The following is a 27441-nucleotide window of genomic DNA, read 5'->3' as shown; positions in this document are numbered from 1 at the left end:
AACAGCTCTTGCATCGACACAGAGAGCAGTGCACTGTGGTCGCTATCCCACTGTGCAACTGGCTGCAAGGTGCTTTGGGAAGGGTTTTCAATTCCTCATGGGGCAGGTACAGTGTCACATGATGCAGGTTTCTAAATCCTATCATTCCAGGGGCATCCTAATAGATTGTCCACCGCTTTTTCAACTGAAGAGTGGGGGTGGGTGGGAAGGGAGGGAGAGGAGAGTGGTGTGTCTGGGGCTGGAGAGACAGCAGGCTGACAGCCTATCCTGAGGCAGGGGGAGGGGAACAGCCCCCCATCTCTGCTTGGCACAGCAGTCTCTCCTGAAGCAGCCCGCTCTGCCTGCTTACAGTTCTGTGATTCCTTCTAAGAGTTCTACAGCCTCCTGAGCAGCTCTCCGAGGAATGTCAAAGCAGCACAGCAATTCTTCTCCCCCACCCCTCCTGCAGCAGCAGTCTGCCTGCCCCTGTGTTCCTAGTGCAGGGCAAAACAGGAGCATTCCATGTTAATGATTTGCTCTTTGTTCCCCAAACAGAGCAGTACACCCAGGTGTCAGATACTTCCTGGAGCTTTGAAAGGGGAGGGGCGCATGCCTGCAGAACAGCAGAAGTCAAAACAGGGAGCAGAGCGCTCATGACAGGCTTTGTGGGATACTGGTGGAAGCTAGTTATGTTGACAAAACAAACTGCAATGTCTACACTGTCCCTTTGTCGCTTTAACTTTGCTACAAAAAGTTTTATGCCCCTTGTTGAGATGGTTTTATTTTGCCGCCAAAAGTAGCTTTGTAGTGTGTACGCCTCCCCTGTTTTGTTGGCAAAAGACCGCTTTTGCCAACAAAACTTTGTACTGTAGACAAGGCCTTACCGTGACTAATGACTTATGCCAATACAGAATTGTGGATTTCTGTTACAAGCACAGCAAGATTTTGAAAATGGTTTTTCATTTTTGTTTTTTTAATGGTACCCTTTTACTTTTGTTGAAAGAATTGTCCCTGAAATGTCAGGATTCAAGAGTAAAATGCAAACTGAAATACTAAACTTTCTATGATTCTCCTACAGACAAAATGACAGGCATAAAAGTGTTCGAAGCTGGGCACCAAATTAAAATGCCCCAAACCACTAGTTTTAAAAATTCCAGTTGTCAATTTCTAGGAATTTATATAGAAATCGATTTTCATATATATTTTTTTCCAAAGGATAGCACATAAGTGGCTGTGGATGTAATAATAATGCTGTGCAAAAAAGTATATGCTGAACAGTTGAACTACTCAGTGGAATTTGTTTTTATGTTGGTGATTTTGTGATACTGAGGTGACTCAGAAGTGAAATGCAAATGAACTGGAATGAATGCAATCCAGAGTTACCATCCTCTTCTTTGCTATCCACAGGTACACAGATGAAGAGTCTAGAGTATACCTGCTTGATAGGGGTAATACCAGGGAGAAAGAGGCCCAGAAGGAGAGAGGATCAGAAAAAGGGAGGACAGAGGGAGAAAGGGAATGGGAGGATCAGGAAGCTTTAGATTATTTCATTGGTAAGGATGCTGGGAAGCAAAAGTTTAGTGACTCTGAAGGGGAGGAGACAGAGGAGACAGAGGATTATGGACAGTTCAGAAAATCTGTCCTCGCAGATCAGGGTAAAAATTTTGCTACTGCATCTCACCGGAATGCTGAGGAGGAAGGAACCAAATACAAATCTAAAATTTCAATGAAGGGCAATAGAGAGAGTGATGGATTTAGAGAAGACAAGAGTTATAAACTTAAAGAGACTGGCTATGTAGTGGAAAGGCCTAGTGCAACAAAAGATAAGCACAAGGAAGACGACAAAAGTTCTGAGAGAATAATGGTGAAGAAAGAAACTCAGTCACCTGAGCAGGTAAAGTCTGAAAAGCTCAAAGAACTCTTTGATTACAGTCCCCCTCTACACAAGAATCTGGATGCGAGAGAAAAATCCACCTTCCGAGAGGAGAGCCCACTTAGGATCAAAATGATAGCCAGTGACTCCCATCGTCCTGAAGTTAAGCTCAAAATGGCACCGGTACCTCTTGATGATTCCAATAGGTAAATTATCCCAATTTACAGTACAGAGTTTACCAGAGTTCCTCACCCACGTACAGAGTTTACCGAGACATTATTTAAACCACTGGTTTCTTTTGTCTCTCTTTTTCTTGTTGATGCATTTTAGACCAGCTTCCTTGACTAAAGACAGGCTGCTTGCTAGTACGCTTGTCCATTCTGTCAAGAAGGAGCAAGAGTTCCGATCCATCTTTGACCACATTAAGTTGCCACAGGCCAGCAAAAGCACGTCAGAGTCATTTATTCAGCACATTGTGTCTTTGGTTCATCATGTCAAAGGTATGTACTCAGTTTACCACAGCAAATACCAGTATCAGCATTTAGAAAAATGGTCAATTACAGATAAACCTGCTTAATGTCACTAGTGAAGAGACAACTCAATTCTCCGTTTCTTCATACTGATTTATTCACATTTTTTTTTGCCTTTTGAGAAGAGCTCATCTTAAAATAACCCCCAAAAAGACTGCACAGCTAGTCCCAGAAAACTATAGCAGTAATACCAATTTTGTATATTTTGATAAACTGTATTATACAGTGAAATAAGCTGTGGACAATTTGTGAATTTTTGCACTCAAGTTTAAATGTTCTGTATTTAATAAACTGTATATTGGCCAATGTTTAGATTTCTTTGAGGTTGCTAATTCTCATGTTTAGTGATTGTGATTTCTGTTGGCAAATTACTCTATATAATGTGAAAATTCCATAGAATCCTTTGACTGGGACGTCCCAGTATCACTCTTCAGAAAATATTTTTTTAAAGAATGAAAAGAATAAAAACTATATGCAATAAATATACAAAAATAAAAGTAATGAAATTTCATCTTGTTTTCATTCTTTATTTGGCAGTTTATGTGACACCGGAGCATAAAATTTCATACTTGGCCACTTGGCACTGTCCAAATTCATCCCTCTTAAATGAATTATTTACTAATTCTTTTCTGATTGAGCAACAGTTATTACCATTCATTATCATTAGGCTAAATCAGTTCATTGGGAAGCATCCCAGTAAAGAGGGATGATTTCCTATGTCACGATTAAGCATAAAATACTCTGCAGGCTCATTAGTCAGAGACTCAGTATTGTCTGAAGGAGTACAGTCCTTTTGTCTGACGTGTGAGGACATTTACAGAGTTTCTGAAATGAGCACCAACTTTTTTTGTTAGCAAAGCACTTCTTATTTGTTGCCAAACATATGTCGTCTTCGTCATCTTGCTTAATGAACTAATAAAGACAATAGACCTTGATGATGAAAATTGTTGGTGTTTCACAACAGAAGAGGGAATTGAGTTTCTTAAATTTCCTAGACTAAGAGCCACCTGATCAGATGACCAATTTTAATTTAACCGTAGTTATGCATTCATTATTAAGATACTTTAGATGTGCTAAATTGATGTGCTGAACATCCAAAAAAGTGCTACATAATAAATAGCTAGAGGGGCCAAGGCTTGGTACTTTTCTGAAATTTGAGTTGGTTGCAAACTAAGTATTTTTGCAAAGAGGATTTGTAGAGCAGTTACAAAGGTTGTTTAATAAAATAATCCTTTGCTAATTACTAGCTGACTACATATTGACATTTGAAACCAAAGTATCTGTTCTCTTTTTGATATGTCAGGGATTTAGAGCTTGATCCTACACTGAAGTCAGTGGCAAAGCTCCCATTGACCTACATGGTGCAGAACTGGGGCCTAAAGGGGGCATTGTTTCTAAATCTCTTGCATGTTGATGAATGAATAGATGACTTAAACTGTCTCTGTAAATGTGATAGGTGGAGTTTAACATCTGGCTGGGAAATGTAACTGTTTATCAACCAGTCTGTGGCCAAGTTATTTGATGTGTGTATACCATATTTTGTTTCTAAAACTTGTAGCCTTTCTGCACACTTCAAAATTACTTTTTTGTGATCAGATTTTAGTAACTTTTCTTTTTTTTAAAGAACTGAAGTTTTGATTCATTATTGGTGTGATGCAACTGGTCTGAACAGCTCTTTATTAATATAGAGCTGAAAATGCCCAGTGATGTTTTCTTTTTCATTGTAACTAGGTCCTGGAATGTGTTTTGAAATGGCAAAATCCATGTTACAAAAGTAAAATAGCTGTTGAAAGATACAGATGCAAAAACAGGCAAAGTTGAACCTTCTGTCTTCCTGGCAAAAATGGCATAAAAAATGAGTTGCTAGCTCAAATTCCTGGGTTTGATGGAATTATGATTGAGGCACTACCCTTGTAGTGGCCGTTTCAAGTTTTAATGATTGGTTATGAGACATGTGCTGGATGTTGGGCGGTAAGTTGATACAGATGTATGTTGACCTGTTAAGCAGATAGCTTGCTTCGTATATAACATTTCATAGTTGATGACTTTATATGTCTTTCTATTTTATATTTAAACATATTTGTTGAGCTGGTCTTTAAAAATTCAGTGTTGCTATTACGAATTTTAACTGTCTCAAAAGCCAAAAGAAAATTTGTTTGTTAGAAAAGCTGTCAGGTTTGCCAAGATGCCAGATGCTTAAATGAATATATTCAGCTGTAGGGCTGTTAATTGACTTCGATAATTTTATCATCTCTGTTTCTAAAGGAAAAGTTGTATTCTTTTAAGAAATACCTTACGTTTAATAAGTCTACATGTAATTCTTGATGCATAAATTGTTTAAATGTTCTGTCAAAACTAATTGTGTTCAGTTAAAAATTTAAATTTATTTGGAAATTCTTTGTTCCCTGCAAATACTGACTCAAAATAACTTCATCTGCTCCTCTGGGCAAAGTGTAAAGAAGGAAACCTAAACAGCTGCTCCTTTTCCTCCGTCAGAGGAAAATGTGTCAGTGAAAAGGGAAGAGTCTGACTCTAATGAGTTTGTGGTACTTGAATTAGTTCTAGTACTAGCAGGGCATACCTGTGAGGAAGCTTGCAGTGGTGTTGTGTGCTGCTATTATCTGCTCGTTGAGGCTACAAGAAGGGTAAGAGTGGGAAAAATCCTCTAACGGATTTGCCTCTTCTGATAAATTTTTTTTTTTTTTGCCTGCTATGTACCTTTCTGTCACGAATGGAAATACTTATGTAGGTGAAATTTAACTAACTAGAGAGAATTTTTCCTCTGTAACCAACAGAACAATACTTCAAGTCAGCTGGAATGACCCTAAATGAGAGGTTCACTGCATATCAAAAAGCTACTGAAGAACATTGCACCCGGCAAAAGAGCCCAGAAATACACAGGTATATGCCAGTTGCATTACTAGATGCTGCTTATGTCAGTGAAATAACAAATTATATTTCTTATAAGAACCCCTACATGCTTTTCTAATTACCTCTGAATTCTTCACCTGAGAGAGGCATGAACTGGTCTGAGCACAGGACTAGGAGCCTGGAACTCTGGATTCTAATCCCAACTCCAGCTGTATATGTGGCTTTGTGGCAAGTCTTTTTGTCTGCCTCAGTATCTCTTTTGGGCTATACTTACCTGCCTCCCATGCAGTATTGAGCCTTAAGTAGTTTGAAGATGGAAAAACACCACTTGCGTGCTTATTATTCTCATATGTGAGCTAGTTCATATTATGACTTCATCATTAACATTTGAACTGCATTAATAATTTACAGCAGTTTGAAAATAAAAATCTGAGCTGCATTAGTGCCTGAAAGGTAAGCAAAGGTAGGGCATATGTATATGATTGCTAACCATTGGAATTAGTTATAAAAGGCTGCATACCTTATTTTGAGTATATGTTACATGTCTGAGGTTAAATATACTGTCTCTATAGTCAATATTCTGCATCAAAGAAATACTTTTGAACTATTTTTTTATTTTCTACTTTTAAAAGGATGTTATTAACTGCTGTTTAGCGTAAGGTAGTTTTAACGAGTTGATCACTTTTACAGAGCTCTTGAAATACATAACCCATTAAGGCTTTTACATCTTTAAAAATAGGGGAAAAGCAAAATGTCATAATTGCATATGTTATTGGGCAAAACCAGATTTTTAATTATCTGAATAGGTTTAAAGGGATTATAGGGAACTAATACTGTAAATAAAAAGATCATGCTACTGAAAAATAGAGTAGTTCTTGATTTCTTCGTTTTCTCAGACGTCCAAAAGAAACACAGGAAGCCATAAATGATCCCCTGAATCTATGGCTAGACACTTTTTTTATTTTACATTTAGGAGGATTGACATCTCTCCAACTGCCCTGAGGAAGCATACCCGTTTAGCAGGTGAAGAGAGAGTCTTTAAAGAAGAAAGTCAAAAAGTAGGTTCTGAGTTAATATTAAATTGATATTCTAGATTTAGTAAAATAATGTGTATTTCCTTTTGAGTCTAAACTTCAAGGTGGAGTATTTTTCTTTTGATTTGTATTTATAGCCCAAAGAGTATTTGGAACTAGACTATTTCTCATCTCTGGCCTTGGACAAAATATGTTAGATTCCTTCCAGTTTTCCTGATTTTGTAGCACTTAGCCGATCCAAGGACTAGAAATCAAGAAAACAGCTCATTTGCAGATGTTGTAGCTGAATTAATCAGATGCAGTTTATGCTGTCCTAATAACATAGTTCTTCAGAATAAGTTGTACTAAATATTAATCTACCCACACAAACCTGACAGTTCGCTTGTAAAAATAGATCTCCCTGGTGATTTGGTGGAACATCTTCTCGGAAGCTAAATTCCTAGATAGTTTTAAAAAATCATCAGGCATAGACATAAAAGTCAAACAACTTTCTGTCATTAAAAATCAACTAAATGTTCTGAAGAATGTTGAAACTAGGCAAACTATTATTTCTTTAGAAATTTGGAGATAGAGTAAACGGGAGACCAACTTCTATCTCTTCTGGATTTTTCCATTTTAAAATGCTGTTCCTGAAATCTGTTCCTTTCACAGGGAGATAAAAAATTAAGATGCGATTCTGCTGATCTTCGGCACGACATTGACCGTCGTAGAAAAGAGCGAAGTAAAGAACGAGGGGACTCTAAAGGTTCCAGGGAAAGCAGTGGATCAAGAAAGCAGGAGAAAACTCCAAAAGATTACAAGGATTACAAACCTTACAAAGATGACAGGTAAATACTTGAACTTTCTAAGTAGGTTTTTTAGTTTCTAATTAGCCTTTTGTAATTGTAAGCTTAATTGCTTTCAATTTTCACTGTGTAATGGAACATTTAAATTTAAACAATTAAAATTATTTGTTTTACAGCAAAAATGTATTATCTGTCTTTTACACGGCTTATGGTGGATGAGGACAAAAACTTTGGAATAGCAAGCTAACACTGAAAAAAAAATGACAAATTAATCTGTCCTATTATCCAGGCTACATCAGGAGGTTGGACTTCAATGCAGTACATTTCTGTAAACAGTTTGTGTAAGAACTTTGGTTCGTTATGCTTGATTCCGCACTTTTTCAACTCATAACACCCAGAGTATGAGGAGAATTACTGATATCTAGGTTTAACATGGGTGAGAAGGGAGACGTATTTATTTTTCTAAAGCCAGTGGGCTGTTTTTAAGGAACAATGTTAGTTTTTAATAGTTATGTTTCAGTGGATACTTTATAGCTGTGGTAAGAGATATTTCAGGTATGACCTATTGGGTGTTGTATTAAAATCTTGTAAATTGTGTCAAAACACTGCCAATATGGGGTTACTGAATACAGAGTCTTGCATTAGGTTTTTTTTTTTTCTGTCTTGCTTTACACTGGGTATATGATGGATTTTACTTGTGCTTCATTTTTCCCATTTACTTTCTGCCTCTGGTATCCACACTGTCATCCACTGGCTAGTTTTATACTGGTATCCACATAGGGATGCCCAAAATATATCTGCTATTTTCAACAATATGTGGAAACTCAATTAACTTAAAATTTATAACTTTTGCTCTAAGGGTTTTCCTCCCTTCTTCTTTCACTTTTGCTACCCCCAAAATGGCAGTTAAATAGGCCACTCTTCGTTGAATCAAAAACCAGAGAAGTAATTTTGCAGTCTACTGGTTTCCAACTAATTAGCAATAGTATTTGCACAATATATTTTAAAGATATGGAAGGAGGATGAAAAGTGAAATGATACTCCACCTTAAAATCTGAAGTACATATTTTATGGATGATTTATAACCTGAGGGGGAAGTAGCTTTTACATAAACAGAGACCTCCTTTAGTGTAGCATGCTACAGGGTATCTATTTTTAAAACAGCACAAAGTATGTTTTTTATTTTTCAGTAAACAAAAAAGAGAGCAAGACCGTTCTCGATCTTCCTCATCTTCATCCCCGTCTTCTGCCTCATCCAGTTCACGAGAAGAAAAAGATGGCAAGAAAGAAAGAGATGAAGAGTTCAAAACCCACCATGAGCAGAAAGAATATTCAGGTTTTACAGGAGTCAGCAGGCCGAGAGGCACCTTTGTAAGTCTTTCTCTGCTCCCTCCAAAACTATTGTTACCTTAAAGCAGTGTTAGGTAATTTGCATGACTCTAGGATCCATTTTCAAAATATTAAGATGTGCAGTGTTTTATTTTAGAAGTATCATGTTGAAACATGCAAACTATTGTGTGCTGTTCAGAATTGCTTGGATCTAAATGTGTTTATTCAAACCAGCTAAAAATGAAAAAAGGTAACTAACAATAGTTTAACAAGCTGACGTGTCTAATAGGGTAGTACTTCTTTTGGTTAATTATTCAGAATAACAAGTTTCAAACACTTTCATATTATGGACCACAGCAGAAGTGAGAAACCTTTTTTCTAGACAACTCTCCTTCCAAGACTTCCCTCACAGCAACAATAGCAATGGATTACAGAGAAGAGTCTTATCAGGACAGTAGCAGAGACAAGAAAAAACCCCAAATCCTTGTTAATGCTAGGGGTGTGGCTGCTTAGTTATTTCTTGCTACTTTGTATCTGTGCAGTTGGTTTCTTTTACTTGGGGCAGGATTTTAAATGTACTAATATCAATTTATTAAGACTATATTTTGCTATTTGTTGCCTGTAATCCCCAGTGCTTCCAGTTTTTCCAGGTCACTTTGCAGTTTGGTTCTGCCCATCTGTGTTTGCTACCCCTTCCATTTTGTTGTTGTTCACAAACTCGTGCATGGCTGAATTTATACCCCTGACGGAGCCTTGAAGCAGCTGTGCTGGGGAAAGCAGGGCTGCTTGCTTTTGTTTGTTAGTGTTTCTCTGAATGTCCTGGACTGGACTACAGGCAGCAGCAAAGCTAACTGGTTGAAGGCTGGAAGGTGGTTAGCATTGTGATTTGGAAATGTGTTGACCAAAGTCCACAGACAGTGGTTTTAAAATTCACTACTCAATAAAATGATGTAAACAGCATGTTAATGTAGTTCATTGATCCTAAACTGAAAAATGTGCAAACACCAGTGAGGACCAAGAAACAGTAAAAAAGACCTCTAGAAATTAGGAACATAGGCAGGAAGTAACCGTTAGGAGCTATAGCTTTGAACATTGCAAGCTACGTCTTGAAAAATTCCAAACATACAGATTCTTTGGGAGGGAGTAACTAAACTATCCTGATGACTCCTTCATGTAACCTGTGAGACTGAATCAGTTATGCTGAAAGAGACAATAGATTAGACATAAACAAGCAATGTTATATGACTACAAAAATGGCCAGTGCAACTTTCAGCTGCATATAAAATGGCATCAAAGTGGGTTGCTAATATGCCTTCTCTATACAACTGTGGTGTGCTGCACATGCAACACTATTCAGTTCTAGGCACCTCCTGGTTCAAAAGAGAACAATAAAAATATTCGCAGGGTTGATTTTATAAGGAAAGATTAAAAAAATTAAATATGTATAGTTCTGCTACAAAATGACTAAAAGGGACATAAGTCAACAAGTACGTGGATGGTGTAATCTCCAAGGGCAAAGAGGAGTTCAGCATGATACATAGGTATATAGCTAGGAATAATGGGATAAAATTGAAAGGGAAAATTAGGGCTGAAAATCAGTAAACTCTTCCACAGTCTAATATCTTACTAACAGGAAGAGTTTCCTAATAAAACTTGTAGATGCTTCAGGGCTTGCTAATCTTAAAACTAAATTGGACAAATGTACTGGAAGAAACATTGCAGCATATGTAATTTAGGTAGGGAGATGTGCTGGTAATTGAATGGGTCTCTGACATGCCTGATTTCTGATGGTTGTATAGTAACAACTTGCAGGATGCTTTAAATGAGAAATAATGGCACTCCTTACTGATTTACCCTTTTAGACAGTAGTATTTATATATAGGCTTATTGACCAACCCAAGACTATTGTGACAAGAGATATCTAGACAGGCCTGACAGATTAGCTTGCACCTTCTGTCTACAATCATAAACTAGATCGTATCATTTTTTACCAGTACAGGTAAAGTGAAATGTCTTTGTCCTCTAGTTTAGTAGGCTATTCCAGGTCATGGTTTTTATTTTGGATAAAAAAAACTTTTTAATTTGCAACCAAATCTTCCCTTTTGTGTTCAGGGCTATTATGGTATAGCCTGGCTGGCTGGCTGGCCATAAAGGAGTAGATTTGCTTAGGTGCAAACTCAAAGATGCCTATGCAACAAAAACCATGACTGAGATTTCCACTAGCAGGTTGCAGTATATATTTACAAAATGAGAGAGAGACACACATTTTATATAATGTAAACCCATAAACATAATGAAAGCATTCATATCTGCTCGTCTGTCAGAGTGAATAGCCTGCAGCCACATTTTCTGATCTTACTTTTACAGTCCCTTAAAGGTTCTTCATACGAGCTCTTCCCAGACTAAAAAGGGAGCTGTCTTTATGCTAAAAGTCTCCCCCTCTTTTTCTGTCATGCCCTGAAACAGGTAGGCCCACAACAGTAGCATGATTTTGGGCTATATTACCTAGACTGCCTTGTAATGTAGGATTACTAAAATAGCCACCATAGCCCAACTCATATGATTGATGGAATATCAGCCTCTGGAATTAGCTGACTTGGGCTTTGATCTTAGCAACCTTCTGTTTCCCAAATGCTATTTTCTCCTCCACAGTGATAGTGTCCCCTGTCATACTGTAATTTTTCAATGAAGAGGAATCAGAGGATATCAGAGGCCAAAGTATTTCCTAAATTTATGCATTTACTCATATATATATATATATATATATTCCAGATTACCTTTCTAAAAACCCCCACTTCTGTTTCTGTTCAGTCATCTTTAATATTATATATTCAACACTTTCCAAATTATCATTTTCAAAAGTCTCCTTTTTAGTTTGTTGCTTTCAGTGTCTTGATAAGTCTTGTGAATCCTCACCTGGTCTGTTTAGTCTAATTCTATTCAGAGATAATTAGTATTAAATTGTCCATGTCTCATGTTCTTTTCTGCACTCCTCCCCTCTTTTTGGTCAATCAGTTCCCTCAATTTCACATTATGGGTAAACATACTAAAAATCCCCTAAACATATTTGAATGCACTTCAGCTGAATAGAGAGGATTGTTAGCTCAAAGTGAACACTTAGTACATTAGACTTAAAGTATTTACATGTGAAGTCTTAAACTGCTGTTTTATGTTTATGTATTAAGGAAAGAATACAGAAATAACATTTTGGTTAATACAGTTGAACTTGAATATTTGCTTTGTGACTATATGCATATTGATTAAATACATAAACATTTTGGTTAATCAGTTTCGAATTAGGGGCAGAGGAAGAGCCAGAGGAGTTTTTGCTGGAACAAATATTGGTCCCAGCAACTCAAATGCTACTTTTCAAAAGAGACCGAAGGAAGAGGAGTGGGATCCTGAATATACCCCAAAAAGCAAGAAATACTTCTTGGTGGGTGATGGAAAACTTATATATAATGCATGCATCTTTTATCAAAGCATATTTTATAACTGATGTTAAAGAGGCGGTGTCTATGTGCATGCTGCTTCTGTGCTGGTGGCTGTCAATGACTGGTGGCTGTCAATGACTGGTGGCTGTCAATGACTTTAAAGTCAATGACTTTAGCATATTATTACTGTGAGAGCATCAGGGTCCTAGTTGGCCCAGTACCTGCTTCCCTTCTATCCCTCTGCAGCAGAATGGTGGGCAACAGTAGCAGGTCACTTCAGAGAGGACATCCCCCACCATGCCTGCTTTTTTCCCATATTTAGGGTGGCAAATGAGGAAGAGTGACAACCTACCACGCCCAGCCTAAAATGTTAAAGCAAACACACCCAGACCTCCCAAACCAACTCGAGTGTTTTTTCCCCCCCAGTGGATTTAAAGCAGACACTGATGCTTGGTGCCTCAGCTGTGCCTGAGAGTCCTGCAAAAGTGGTGTGGCATGAGTAGATGGCAGCATACAATATGGCGGGGGGGTGGGGGAGGCGGCGCGGCACACATGGATTGTAGTGAGATGCATTAAAATACTCTGACATCTGTTAAATATTACTTTCCCATACTGGTATCAAAAGAAGGGTAGTTAAGATCATTGACCAAGATATTTCTTACTTAACTTGTTGAATATGCAGCCTCTCTTCTGCTTGTGCTGCTTAATCTCTCTTTATTAAGTGGATTTTCAAATGATAATAAAATACTAATGGTAAAAATTACAAGTCCATTTCTGATAAACTTTCTACATTTGTATAGTGATATCTGAACTTTAGTCAGTAAATTACTATAGAGTAATAAAAAGTTTTATACGGGAATATCTCCACCAATAATTCTGGAAGGAATTTTAATGGGCTTAGGCAAGAGGAACTTTGGTGTTGTTTCTTCACTGCACTCTTTTGGGGTCCCTTAGAATACTTTAGCTTTGTTTCTTCCTCATAGAAGGGATTAACAGTTTTTATATATGAAACCTAGGGCCTCTGCTCTTATCTCATACAAGTAAACCTGAATATCCCCACCTCCCAAAAAATCCAAATCTGTTTTTGACATTTGAACGTGGTCTCCTATCCAAAACTTGATTACAAAACATTAATTTTTTATTAAGGTTCAGAAGACTTATACAATTTGGATTTACCTGTAAGCCTTATTTTCTAGTCAAGCACTAATGGAAGATGTCTTGTCATCCTCAGTAGTAGCACTAAATTCCGAGGGTTAAGCACTTTTTCAAATAATGTTACAAATACTGAATGGGGGAAAACTGCATTATTAAAATCACATCACAATGTGATATTACTATACAATGAGGTAGGTTCTCAGAGTGCTACATTTGTTATCACTTTTGCTTAAAAGAAACCACTTCGGCCTTTCTAGAATATGAAATAAGATTTTTGTGATATTAAAATAAAATTAGTAAAACTAAAAGTTTGTAGTAAGAGAGAGGCTAGAGGAATTTGCCTATTAATTAGTAGTCAGCTTCTGCTTTTCATTTGTGTGGAAGCTATTGAGCCACCCCTCTCTCTTTTGCATACTGCCACCAGCAGCAGGATCTATCAGGTAGCATGTGAAAGGCAGTACTTCCAACCGTCGCAGAAGATTGTGAAAATAGAGTGGCATGGTTAAAGCTGGTAAATTTCATTAAATAACTGGTTTATTGCCCATCTTTTAAGTGGAGGTTTTGAGTCGTCCCACATAGGTCAAGACCTCTTAGATATGATTCTTCACAAATAAATGAAGACTTGGTAATTTCTAAAACTGTATTTCAAATGTTTGTTTACAGTATGAGGACAAACCTTATCAATTATAAAATATAGGTTAAACGGTGGGTGTAAACTACTAGAATATTCCCTGGAAAACCTCTTGTACAGATTCTATATAAAACACACTTGATAGTGCATTGAATTTAAGGTGCCTACATGTTATGGTAATAGGTGCATTACAAATGTCTAAGAACGTTGTTCATTTAACTCATCCTTGTTCTGTTTGACCTATGTTACCATAGCATGATGACAGAGATGATGGTGTGGATTATTGGGCCAAAAGAGGAAGAGGCCGTGGCACTTTCCAGCGTGGCAGAGGGCGGTTTAACTTCAAAAAATCAGGTAGCAGTCCAAAGTGGACACATGACAAATACCAAGGGGATGGGCTTGTGGAAGATGAAGAAGAAACAATGGAAAATAATGAAGAAAAGGACAGACGCAAAGAAGAAAAGGTAGAAAATTCTGGCTTGTCGGTGAATTGAAGAACAGATTTCCTTCCTCACCATACCCTAAGTGATAAAATTGACAAAATAGTTTTCATTTAAAAATTATTTTCATGCATCTGCGGTAATGGACAAATGGGGGCAACTCATCCTTATTTTCTTTATTTCTACAGGAGTAATGTGAAGAAAAATTCCAGCTGAAAAAGCAGCCCTTGCACCACCCACACAGCATTTTTAATATTTTTTTGTCGTCAAATGAATGTAAGCATTTTACTTAAATTTTACTGTTTAAAAGTAGTTTAGAGGGATTGTTTTTTGTTTTAAGCCTTTAGAGATCTTGATATAGTAAACTGTATGTTGACGATCGTACAGGTAGAAAGTAAAATGATATTTGTAATTATCAACTTTTAAGAACTTTTACTGTCTGTTATATACAATGTAATTCTGCTCTGTCCAAAAGATACAGTCAAGTGCAACTCAAAAGTTTTGATTCTCCCCTGACGCTGTGTTTTATTCTGAAGTAAACTTATAGCTCTGCATACCTGAAATCTTGGAAGAGCATTTTTTAAAAAAAAAGTTAGTACTACTCAGTCTCAATCACAATGGAATTAGTGTTTTTCTTAGACGGAATGAACCAGAGCAAAGTCTGTTGTGTTTTGCCACCCATCCAAAAGTAGTGTTAAAAGATTGCTGCCTTAAGCCAGTCTTTTTTATAAAAGCACTTTTCACAGTGAACAGACTGAAATGAAATGTATTTGAAAATAGTCTTCTAGCTTGCTACAGCAGTCCTAACCATAGCTTGATGGGAACTGTAGTACAAGACTAATGCAGATGACTTTCTGTTTTAATAACTGCAGAAAACTTGCTGTGGATCATATTTGAGAGCTAAAGTATTTCAGTATCCCTTAAAATGAATGTGGATGGAGATGTATACAAACATGTATTAACATTGTCATACATTCACATTTCTAGACCACCCCCACGATGGGAGCTCTCTTCTGAACAGATCTAAATATGACAAGTATAGCTGTAGCATAACAGGTGCTACGTTTCTCCGTCCATATACCGCTACTGGGGAAATGCCTCAACTGTTTGTGCAACAGCCCAAAAAGTAGCTTGACTTCTATACACTGTAACCGGAAGATTTGTCCTACATTCCAAATGCATGTTCCATTTTTGCATATGACAGAACAAGGTAAACCACTAGTGGGAAAAGAGTTACTTTTAAGAAAATCTGTTTAGTATATTTCAGACTTTGCATGCATAATGTATGAAGTCTTCTGAATGGAGCACTAGTTGCTAGCTTAAAACTTTTCAAGCACAGTGAATAACACAAAATGACACTCTCAAGACTACGTTTTGAAGAGTTTTAATTGGTGACTTGTGGGTTACCAATAGAAAGTTTTAGTCAAAAAGTTTGTGGCATTATTAATCCAGCTGCCCTATGTGTCAGTCTTTGTTCCAGTTCATAAAACTGCCTTTTCAATTTCTTTACATGGGCTTTCCTCTTCAGGTAAATATTCTGATAAGTGTGAATTCTCTATTAAGTTTACAGTCTTATATGGAATAAAAATCTAAAAGTTTTTAAAAGGATGAAATGTTAGAATTTGTGCCTTACTGCTCTAAACATCTTACAGAAACTTGAACATTTTAATGTAAGCTGAAACAGGTTAAAGATACCAGTGATAAGTTCTAAAACACATCAACGTTTGAAAAACACACTGAGGCACTAAACTTCAAATTGAAGCTAACTTGCTATTAGATTTTAAGATCATTAACAAGTTAAAACTGTAAGAGCTTTTTCATTTAATTCTCTAAAGTTGAGACTTACCTCCTTTCCAGCCTTGCATATAATCACTTGAGCTTCTAGCTCTTTTGTCGCAGCAAAAGCAAAAGCTAAGGATTAAAAAAAGGTTATGCAATTTTAAAAATAATCTTATTACTACTAGATTGAGGATGCAAGTTCAAAATGCTGTGTTTGTGTGCATTTTGTTAAAGCAAAGCAAGTTGTAACGCTGAAATGTAAAAGTGGAACTAGCAGTAAAGTATTAAATGGAGGCTTTCAAACCATTTCAGCTATGTTGTTTATAACATAGCCTGCTTAATTCCATAAATACCGGGCTTGAAAAGTTTCCTGCAAACCTACAAACCAGAAGTAAAATGATGGTCAAAAGAAGGATAGCTCAGTGGTTTGAGCATTGGCCTGCGAAACCCAGGGTTGTGAGTTCAATCCTTGAGGGGACTATTTAGGGATTTGGGGCAAAACTTGGGGATTGGTCCTGCTTTGAGCAGGGGGTTGGACTAGATGACCTCCTGAGGTCCCTTCCAATCCTGATATTCTATGAAGGCTTGTAAAAGCTTTATTTGTATCAAGGCTCACCCATTTCTAGGATAATATAGTAGCACACACTTAGGACTTGGCTACACTTGCAAGTTAGAGCGCATTAAAGCAGCCCTGGGCGCCCTTACTCCTGAGGTGTCCACGCTGGCAAGGCATGCAGAGTGCCTGGACTCTGCAGCTGGAGCACTCCTGGTAATCCACCTCCACGAGAAGCATAAAGCTTGCTGCGCCCTGGCTGAAACGAGATGTTGCATTACTATGCTGTGATTGGCCTCCAGAAACGTCCCATAATCCTTTGAAGTCAAGTGGCCACTCTTCTCATTGTTTTGAAATTGGCCGCAGGAATGCGGATATAGACAAATTAGAGGATTGGGCCAAAAGAAATATGATAAGGTTCAACAAGGACAAGTGCAGCATGCACTGCTATAGACTAGGGACCGAGTGGCTAGGCAGCAGTTCTGCAGAAAAGGACCTAGGGGTTACAGTGGACAAGAAGCTGGCTATGAGTCAGCAGTGTGCCCCTGTTGCCAAGAAGGCTAACGGCATTTTGGGCTGTATAAGTAGGAGCATTGCCAGCAGATCGAGGGACGTGATCATTCCCCTCTATTTGACACTGGTGAGGCCTCATCTGGAGTACTGTGTCCAGTTTTGGGCCCCATGCTACAAGGAGGATGTGGAAAAATTGGAAAGAGACCAGCAGAGGGCAACAAAAATGATTAGGGAGCTGGAGCACATGACTTATGAGGAGAGGCTGAGGGAACTGGGGTTATTTTGTCTGCAGAGAGAAGAATGAGGGGGTATTTGATAGCTGCTTTCAACTACCTGAAAGGGGATTCCAAAGGGGATGGATCTAGATTGTTCTCAGTGGTGGCAGATGACAGAACAAGGAACAATGGTCTCAAGTTGCAGTGGGGGTGGTTTAGGTTGGATGTTAGGAAAAACTTTTTCGCTAGGAGGGTGGTAAAGCACTGGAATGGGTTACCTAGGCAGGTGGTGGAATCTCCTTCCTTAGAGGTTTTTAAGGTCAGGCTTGACAAAGCCCTGGCTGGGATGATTTAGTTGGGGATTGGTCCTGCTTTGAGCAGGGGGTTGGACTAGATGACCTCCTGAGGTCCCTTCCAACCCTGAGATTCTATGATACCCCTTTCAAAGCTCCATTTGTCACAGCCTACATGCTGGTCTGCTCCGGGACAAAGCAAACCATTAGTGTGGAATGCTGCTGTTGTGAGGGGATTAGGGGGGGTCTGTTGCTGTCTGAACTTACAAGACAGCATGCTGACATGCTCTCAGCCCCCAAAACACAGTCTCTCCCCCAACATACATACAACACACTCCCTGTCACGCTTCACCCCACCACCACCCATTTGAAAAGCACATTGCAGCTGCTTTCACACTGGGATAGCTACCACAATGCACCACTCTTTGTGGCGTTGCAAAGCTGCTAATGTGGCCATGCCAGCCAGCATGCTTGCAGCTGACAGTGTAACACATGGCAGCATTTTCCCTGTAGTCTCCGAAGGCTGGTTTAATTCCCAGCGCTGTACATCTGCAAGTGTAGCCAAGCCCTAAGTAATATAGAAGTCTGTTTATATAAGTGTTTTAAGTGATGTGGAAGCCAGTAGTATCTGGAGAGTTTCATAGTAGGATGTATAAGATCTACACCAACTTAAAGATGTTAGAGCTAGTGTGAAATACAGATCTCAGTACTGTAGTATGGGCGGGGTGCACTATGTCTCAGCATAGAATCTAGTTGGCTAATTTATTAAGCAAACCTTCCATCTGAAAAGGACAATACCCTCTCTTCTTACAAACCCAGTTGTGTGGATGTTTATGGTCCAACTTTTTTTGCTTAATTCCCTTCTTAGTGGGACTTATTTTTATTGCTAAGAATCTCCTGTTAAAACTATAATAAGAATATTAAGTGTAATGGAGACAGGGAGGTAAGTCTGAAAACAATGGATCATGTTATAATGTCATTTATTTATGTGTCACATGTAATGTTTCATAAGCAGTGTAGTTCTAGGTGGCTTAATGAAATTTCATAACCAGAAACAACAAGCACCAAATGCTACAGAACTCTGGCCCACCATCAAGTGCCCAGTATGAGCATCCCTGCTCTAGAGTAATGAGCATCTTCAGTTTTCCTTCTGCTCAGAAAGCTAGGAGTAAAATTGCATATTTAACTTGGTCATTTTCCCACCCCCACATTCATAATCTAGGACTTATTTGTTTAAATGCAAAGATGGTTGGTAGCTAAGACATTAAATACAGGATATATTTCAATAGGAAATTCTACCATGAAAAGTGTGTGCACAGGGAAGCTATATAGTAAGTTGATTAACATGAAGGCATTTCTTTTGCAATTGGAGCCTAGAAAAGAACTTGTTCAGAAACAGATAAATGTAAGTGATCAAACAAGACGCTTAAGCTGTCTAATACGACTTCTCGAACTGAAATTACATATAAATAGCACTATTTCTGAAGATTCTATCAAGTTAATGCTGTCATACTGTACTTCACTCTGCCCTGGAATATCATACCCTCTTTCTAAAAGAAACTATAGGAACACCACATACTGCTTATTACACATGTTCTTGCAACAGTCCGCTCCCCACAAGATGATCTCTGCTCCATTTGTCACCTTATTGGCAACAATGGTAATAAGAGCATAGATACTACATATCTAATTTTGCTAATGTAAATAGGGAGAGTTGAGGGAGGGGAAAGGATGGCTCTGCTTCACAGGTCTTGGTAAAAAGGTTAAACTTTCAATTTGTTTACATCTTTTTGAAGGGAAGTAGTGGAATGAGTGTTATAGTTCAGTAAATATTTGAATCATTAGCGTAACTAAAAGATTGGGCATTCTACTCCATTAGTGCTCTGGTAATTTGTAGAAATTTCAGACAAACCTTACCTCTGTTACAAGATCTGATTTTACTCTGACTTCAGAGACGACTGAAATGTAAAACTGATTTACTCCTCTGACTTTCAACAAAACTTCTTCACACAGACTTCTGGTATGCTAAAGTAGAGGGAATGAGAGGAGTAATGGAAAAACAACAATCAAACTGAGTTCAGTATTCAGAAACTAGTATCCCAGAGTTCACCCTGATAATTAACAATTAATGTGAATCTAAAACTCAAAGAAGGCAGCTAGAAACAAGTCAGTGGGGGTAGACTTGGACTTGTACTATAAGAAAACTGAATACTTGTATTGTAACAAATCTAAGTAATTTGATCCAACAGCCTAGTTGTTAGGCACTTGATAGTATTTGAATTTCAGTTGGGTCATCTAGGCACTACTGTTAAGTGGGCTGCTTGCTGCCTTATATCCATAGCATGAGAATGTCTGCCTAAAGGGATTTATGAACTTAAATAGATCAGATCGGAGAAAGCATTATCTCCGTTTTACAGAAAGGAAACTGGCACAGTGACTTGCCCAAGGTTGCAAAGTAAGTCGGTGCAAAGTTAGGAATTGAATTCAGATCTTCTGAATCCCTGTCTATTATCATAACATCCTTCCTCTATTTGGACCAGCCTGAGAGTTAGATAACAGAAGCCTACTGCCCTTGCGTATGTGAATGGAGCTGCCCACTACCAGTCTGAAGAAAGTATTTCTGGATTACAGAATAGATAGGAAGTGGCAAATTATTCTGTGACCTGACCTCTCTAGAAACTTTTTAAATGGACATTCTCCTAGAGATTTCAGTTGCAGATTCCCTTGGAGAACCCACATGAGAAATTACACAATTAAAATTAGGAATGGTGATATAAAGACAATTATTTGAGCTTGCATAAAAGGCACTGAATAAAGCTTAAATTCCTATCACATTATCTAGTCCTTCATGAAGAGTAATGGTCTTTGCATTCTTGTTGGAACTGTTAAGTTGTGCTTTGAACTTTTTATTGGATACTTCTGGAGTACCTGTTTGGCTGATACGAGGAGTATTCAGTGCATTTTGTATTTGTCTTCAACTTCTAGAAAGAGAATCATTGGGATCACATCTACAGGAAAAGTAGTAAGAATTATCTAGTTTCTTTCCTACTAGAGCCTTTTTGTTGCTACATTGAATTTTGAATTAAGGTAGACCAGTCTGGATGAGTTAGTGGTGGACAACACTGACACAACAGTTTAATAAAGCCAGAATTGCTTCCTCTCCTATAACACCACAGAGAGGCTATTCTATTGAGGAGACATCTGGGGTATTTTTTCCCATTCCAGACTTAGAGGCAGGATCTTGCAAATTTTCTCTCCAGGAACCAACTCCAAGATCCTTTCAGTGTTTATTTTGCATTCAGCTCCCCAATCTTCTTGGGGGGTGGAAAGTAAAATGGACAGTACTATGCAGCTCTTTTGCTTACTGGAAACTTCAATTCTTTCTGCTCTGTAAACTCCAGCTGCTTTGGGAATTGCCCCTGCCCCAAACCCCACCCCAAATAGCTCGGGGAGGCCTGAGCCATAAACTGCTCTGCTGCTACTACCCCCTTTAACCATTATTGGTGGCTTGCTAGCTTTGATTTGCCACATCCCAAAGCGGCTTTTCAAATGCTGCCAACAGTTGAACTGCAGGCTGCAGTAGGCTTCAGCCTCCCTTGCGTACTGCCACGTTTGGAAACATCTCCCATCTTAACTATGGTGCCCACAGCTTAGCTAGTACAGTTTTTGGTCAGAATTCTTTATTTGGGTCTGGGTCTTGTCTTCTAGAAGCAGTGATGTCTTGTCATCTTTAGCAGAAGAGGGAGATGCCGTCGTCCCTCTTTTGCTCTTTACTTCAGTGTATGGAGACTGCTGAAGCTACATTCAGCTTCAGATGTAATGTCTCTGCTTCCACCTCATATAGAAACTGCATGCTCCATCTGAGGCTAGTTTTCAATTCCCTTTCTGGCTCTTCTTCCCATCCTGGATAAAAGGGAGGAGGATTTTCTGTTCAATTGGATCTCCCCAGCCTGCTGAATAAGAGAGAAGAAAATCTCTCCTGGATGTAGCGTTGACCAGAATAGCAATGGATGATGGTTTTTGGGCATAGGTTGCTTCTAAGGCCCTGCACTCCTGTCTGAACCCAGGAAGAAATCATGCTCAATACTCTGTTCTCTTCCACTTAGCTTCAAGATCAAAGTGTCTTTGAATGAAACCAAGTAAACTGATTTTCTGAACTTTTATATGGGTGTGTATTATCTTACTGCTACTTTGTTTACTTTAAAAGGACTCTTTTCTTCTGTCCCTCCAATCATTTCCTAGCACATTCTTCAGTTTTAGGCATATGAAGACAACCTCATACGATGCTGGAGACTACTAAACACCAGTCTGCAATATTGATCACCAGCTTCCTCATTCATTACAGGTCAGATGACTCAGCTCATGAATTCAATACTTTGAAGATTGAAAATAATGAAATAGCTAATCTTATATACAAACATGCTGAGATGCCCTGCCCACCTTCCAGAAGTGTCTAAATTCTCTTGCTTGATAAGTCCATCCACATTTAACATCCAGTCCCTTTTGCTAGCCACATCCTCACTCATACAGTTTTAATCCTTCCACATCCTAACTCTCTAACTTATTCCCTAATAGGCATAAGAACCTTGATGTTAATTTCCTTTTAACTTCTTAAAGTTTTCATTCACAAATTGAAACTAGGGCCTGGTGTATTTCAAGTATTAAAACTTACACTTTGTTCTTTAAAATACATGAGTAAGTTTAAAATGCTAGAACTTGAAAGAATGCCATAGATTTTTTTTTTAATTGTATTAATCCTGGTCATAGCTTAGAAGTTGCAAACTCAGACCTTTTACCTTTCTTCAAGTTCTCCAACCTTTCAGTCATGCCACAGTTGTTTGTTCTACAGTAGAACCCCATGTTACGAACACCTGGGGAATGTAGGTTGTTCGTAACTCTGAACAAAAAAACTTTCAAAAGTTTACAACTGAACATTGACTTAATTCATCTTTGAAACTTTACTATGCAGAAGTAAAATTATGCTTTCCCTTTTTTAGTAGTTTACATTTAACACAGTACTGTACTTTATTTGCCTTTTTTTTTTTGGTCTCTGCTGTTGTCTGATTGTGTACTTCCAGTTCCCATGAGGTGTGTGGTTGACTGGTTAGTTGTAACTCTTATGTTCATAACTCTGAGGTCCTATGTAATTGCATAATTGGAAGAACTCTCTGAAAGAAAATAAAGTGCCTGCAAAATTGATGGAAAATATTTTGAATGCTAACAGTTTGCAAACAAAGGCTTTTACTTAAGACTGGCAATGTGGACAATGCAGAATTTCTTTATACCTTAAAATTTGAAATTCATCTTGTTACAGGAGTCAGATTGCAGAAATAAAGTTCTGCTACTTTGACTAACTGACCAATAACACTTATGCAGCAGGGTGACATTTGTTTAATAGTAATTTATTAAATTAACTCATATTAATGGTCCATGCAAAAGGTTAAGTGATGCAAGAATGACTGGGTGGGAAGGTTCCATGCTATCACTGGTAGAGAAATTTCTGGACCTCATGGGTGTCTCCTCTTTCTCCAGTCATTCATGCTAGCATATAACAAGTAAGCATCTGATGATGTGCAGAAGAAAGAGACCTGCCTTATCCAGATCCAAGTTTAAATGACAGGCTCGCAGAATCATTGACCTAATATATACTGCAGTAGGTATGAGAACATGGACTTCAAAATCAGCCCCAGGAAATAGTGGTTGATTTGTTCCCCTACCCCACTTCTTCCATACACAAATAGAGATGAAAGACTATAAAATGAGAAACAAGATGATGAGAATGAAGCATATAAGCATAATGTAGGGACTATCTCCCGTTGCTGTATTAGTTCCTTATTACATTCTTGTTAAAACACCAGATCAAAACAAACCCCACAAATTGAAGCCTCCCTGCTGAGCTCCTGAATACACTTAAACCTGTAAGATTTTAAAAAGGCAATTTATGTGCTAGTGACAAGAATATTTCATCTCTCATCCAAGATCTTCATTATGCATCACAAATTAAAGGGGATTAATCCTGTCTAAGAAAACAAAGTGTTACATGGCCTCATAAATCACTAAGAAAGCTGAGAAGTTCTCAAACAAGTGATTCTTCCTATATAACCTTCCACATCTTCTCCAAGCCATAAATAGGAAACTGTTTCTAGGTTATACTCTCCAAGTAACATTGGTGGCAGTAGGTGCTACGTATTGCTCCATCAGGGCACATAATTGGAAGCAGAAAGGTAGTATGGTAAGGAAATAAGTGAGCATTGAAAGGACTGCACTAGGAATGAAGAATATTTTCACAAAGTGGTACACAAGTTACATGCTGTAGTACCATCAACGATGCACACAATCTCAGCAAAATCATACTGTCTTCATCAAAAACGAACATGTAGTAACAGCTAACGCCAGTTTTAATTAGCTGTGGATTATCTGTTTTGGTGAATAGCTGACTTTTTTTTTTTTAAAGTGACATTAAAATTGTATGACATGTTTACTTAGTGTGACACCTAAAATGACTACAAATCTGAAAAAAATACATAGCATGCTCCATCCGAGAACATGGAGCAAGCATTTTTTACAGATTAATACAGATTCATTTATTTGCATCTGGGCAAAATAAAGCACCTCCCCTAAACATACTGGACTTCCACAGCAACAGTTCTGCTACATCTTTTAAACAAAGTCAGGGAAATTTACAGTAGTTAAGTGTTCAGCTACCAATTCACTAAATACTGTCATTTGATTGTAACTCGGAGGTGGGCAAACTACAGCTCGTAGGCCACATCCGGCCTGCTGGACTGTTCTGCCTGGCCCCTGAGCTCCGGGCTGGGGAGGCTAGCCCCTGGCCCCTCCCCTGCTGGTCCCACCTCCCCCACAGCTACACTGCTGCGTGGGCAGTGTTCTGGGCGGCAGGCTGTGCACTGATGCAGGGCAGTGCAGCAGCGTGTCTGGCTCTGGCCTGGCGGCGTGGCTGCCAGTCATGCTGCTCTGAGAGGCATGGTAAGGGGGCCGGGGCCTAGGGGAGTTGGATAAGGGGCTGGGGGGTCTTGGGTGGCAGTCAGGAGACCCAAGAGGAGAAGGCGGGTGGTGGTGGTCGGGGACTCTCTCCTCCGGGGGACTGAGTCATCTATCTGCTGCCCTGACCGGGAAAACCGAGAAGTCTGCTGCTTGCCAGGGGCTAAGATTCGCGACGTGACGGAGAGACTGCCGAGACTCATCAAGCCCTCGGATCGCTACCCCTTCCTGCTTCTCCACGTGGGCACCAATGATACTGCCAAGAATGACCTTGAGCGGATCACTGTGGACTATGTGGCTCTAGGAAGAAGGATAAAGGAGTTGGAGGCGCAAGTGGTGTTCTCGTCCATCCTCCCTGTGGAAGGAAAAGGCCTAGGTAGGGACCGTCGAATCATGGAAGTCAACGAATGGCTACGCAGGTGGTGTCGGAGAGAAGGCTTTGGATTCTTTGACCATGGGATGGTGTTCCATGAAGGAGGAGTGCTGGGCAGAGACGGGCTCCATCTTACGAAGAGAGGGAAGAGCATCTTTGCCAGCAGGCTGGCTAACCTAGTGAGAAGGGCTTTAAACTAGGTTCACCGGGGGAAGGAGACCAAAGCCCTGAGGTAAGTGGGAAAGCGGGATACCGGGAGGATACACAGGCAGGAATGTCTGTGAGGGGAGGGCTTCTGCCTCATACTGGGAATGAGGGGCGATCAACAGGTTATCTCAAGTGCTTATATACAAATGCACAAAGCCTTGGAAACAAGCAGGGAGAACTGGAGGTCCTGGTGATGTCAAGGAACTATGACGTGATCGGAATAACAGAGACTTGGTGGGATAACTCACATGACTGGAGTACTGTCATGGGGCAGGGATAGCTCAGTGGTTTGAGCATTGGCCTGCTAAACCCAGGGTTGTGAGTTCAATCCTTGAGGGGGCCATTTAGAGATCTGGGCCAAAAACTGGGGATTGGTCCTGCTTTGAGCAGGGGGTTGGACTAGATGACCTCCTGAGGTCCCTTCCAACCCTGATATTCTATGATTCTATGATTCTCCATGGTTATAAACTGTTCAGGAAGGACAGGCAGGGCAGAAAAGGTGGGGGAGTAGCACTGTATGTAAGGGAGCAGTATGACTGCTCAGAGCTCCGGTACGAAACTGCAGAAAAACCTGAGTGTCTCTGGATTAAGTTTAGAAGTGTGTGCAACAAAAGTGATGTAGTGGTGGGAGTCTGCTATAGACCACCGGACCAGGGGGATGAGGTAGATGAGGCTTTCTTCCGGCAGCTCACGGAAGCTACTAGATCGCATGCCCTGATTCTCATGGGTGACTTTAATTTTCCTGATATCTGCTGGGAGAGCAATACAGCGGTGCATAGACAATCCAGGAAGTTTTTGGAAAGCGTAGGGGACAATTTCCTGGCGCAAGTGCTAGAGGAGCCAACTGGGGGGGCGCTTTTCTTGACCTGCTGCTCACAAACCGGGAAGAATTAGTGGGGGAAGCAAAAGTGGATGGGAATCTGGGAGGCAGTGACCATGAGTTGGTTGAGTTCAGGATCCTGACGCAGGGAAGAAAGGTAAGCAGCAGGATACGGACCCTGGACTTCAGGAAAGCAGACTTCGACTCCCTCAGGGAACGGATGGCCAGGATCCCCTGGGGGACTAACTTGAAGGGGAAAGGAGTCCAGGAGAGCTGGCTGTATTTCAAGGAATCCCTGTTGAGGTTACAGGGACAAACCATCCCAATGAGTCGAAAGAATAGTAAATATGGCAGGCGACCAGCTTGGCTTAATGGTGAAATCCTAGCGGATCTTAAACATAAAAAAGAAGCTTACAAGAAGTGGAAGATTGGACTTATGACCAGGGAAGAGTATAAAAATATTGCTCGGGCATGTAGGAATGATATCAGGAGGGCCAAATCGCACCTGGAGCTGCGGCTAGCCAGAGATGTTAAGAGTAACAAGAAGGGTTTCTTCAGGTATGTTGGCAACAAGAAGAAAGCCAAGGAAAGTGTGGGCCCCTTACTGAATGAGGGAGGCAACCTAGTGACAGAGGATGTGGAAAAAGCTAATGTACTCAATGATTTTTTTGCCTCTGTTTTCACTAACAAGGTCAGCTCCCAGACTGCTGCGCTGGGCATCACAAAATGGGGAAGAGACGGCCAGCCCTCTGTGGAGATAGAGGTGGTTAGGGACTATTTAGAAAAGCTGGACGTGCACAAGTCCATGGGGCCGGAAGAGTTGCATCCGAGAGTGCTGAAGGAATTGGCGGCTGTGATTGCAGAGCCATTGGCCATTATCTTTGAAAACTCGTGGCGAACTGGGAAGGTCCCGGATGACTGGAAAAAGGCTAATGTAGTGCCAATCTTTAAAAAAGGGAAGGAGGAGGATCCTGGGAACTACAGGCCAGTCAGCCTCACCTCAGTCCCTGGAAAAATCATGGAGCAGGTCATCAAAGAATCAATCCTGAAGCACTTGCATGAGAGGAAAGTGATCAGGAACAGCCAGCATGGATTCACCAAGGGAAGGTCATGCCTGACTAATCTAATCGCCTTTTATGATGAGATTACTGGTTCTGTGGATGAAGGGAAAGCAGTGGATGTATTGTTTCTTGACTTTAGCAAAGCTTTTGACACGGTCTCCCACAGTATTCTTGTCAGCAAGTTAAAGAAGTATGGGCTGGATGAATGCACTATAAGGTGGGTAGAAAGCTGGCTAGATTGTCGGGCTCAATGGGTAGTGATCAATGGCTCCATGTCTAGTTGGCAGTCGGTATCAAGTGGAGTGCCCCAAGGGTCGGTCCTGGGGCCGGTTTTGTTCAATATCCTCATAAATGATCTGGAGGATGGTGTGGATTGCACTCTCAGCAAATTTGCAGATGATACTAAACTGGGAGGAGTGGTAGATACGCTGGAGGGGAGGGATAGGATTCAGAAGGACCTAGACAAATTGGAGGATTGGGCCAAAAGAAATCTGATGAGGTTCAATAAGGATAAGTGCAGGGTCCTGCACTTAGGACGGAAGAACCCAATGCACAGCTACAGAC

The 27441-nt window shown here is 39.7% G+C and overlaps 1 protein-coding gene across 10 annotated transcripts in view; it reads left to right on the top strand.

The window, feature by feature from the left end:
* Nucleotides 1-22597, top strand: part of BCLAF1 (BCL2 associated transcription factor 1) — a 34655-nt gene extending 12058 nt beyond the window's left edge. For 3 of the 10 annotated variants that reach the window (XM_073337403.1, XM_073337404.1, XM_073337402.1), the window contains exons 5-12: nt 1387-2058; nt 2183-2352; nt 5178-5283; nt 6227-6311; nt 6939-7114; nt 8263-8443; nt 11691-11837; nt 13876-14242. In XM_073337403.1, the coding sequence (XP_073193504.1) occupies nt 1387-2058; nt 2183-2352; nt 5178-5283; nt 6227-6311; nt 6939-7114; nt 8263-8443; nt 11691-11837; nt 13876-14115 (1777 nt within the window). In that variant the 3' untranslated portion in view covers nt 14116-14242. The other 7 variants (XR_012158058.1, XR_012158059.1, XR_012158057.1 and 4 more) reach the window with 7 other exon arrangements.
* Nucleotides 22598-27441: the final 4844 nt, after the last annotated feature.

The sequence above is a fragment of the Lepidochelys kempii genome, chromosome 3, assembly GCF_965140265.1.
Source record: "Lepidochelys kempii isolate rLepKem1 chromosome 3, rLepKem1.hap2, whole genome shotgun sequence".
Lineage (NCBI taxonomy): Eukaryota > Metazoa > Chordata > Testudines > Cheloniidae > Lepidochelys > Lepidochelys kempii.
The sequence above is the reverse complement of the archived record's forward strand: the minus strand, read 5'-3'. Positions and strand labels throughout refer to the sequence as shown.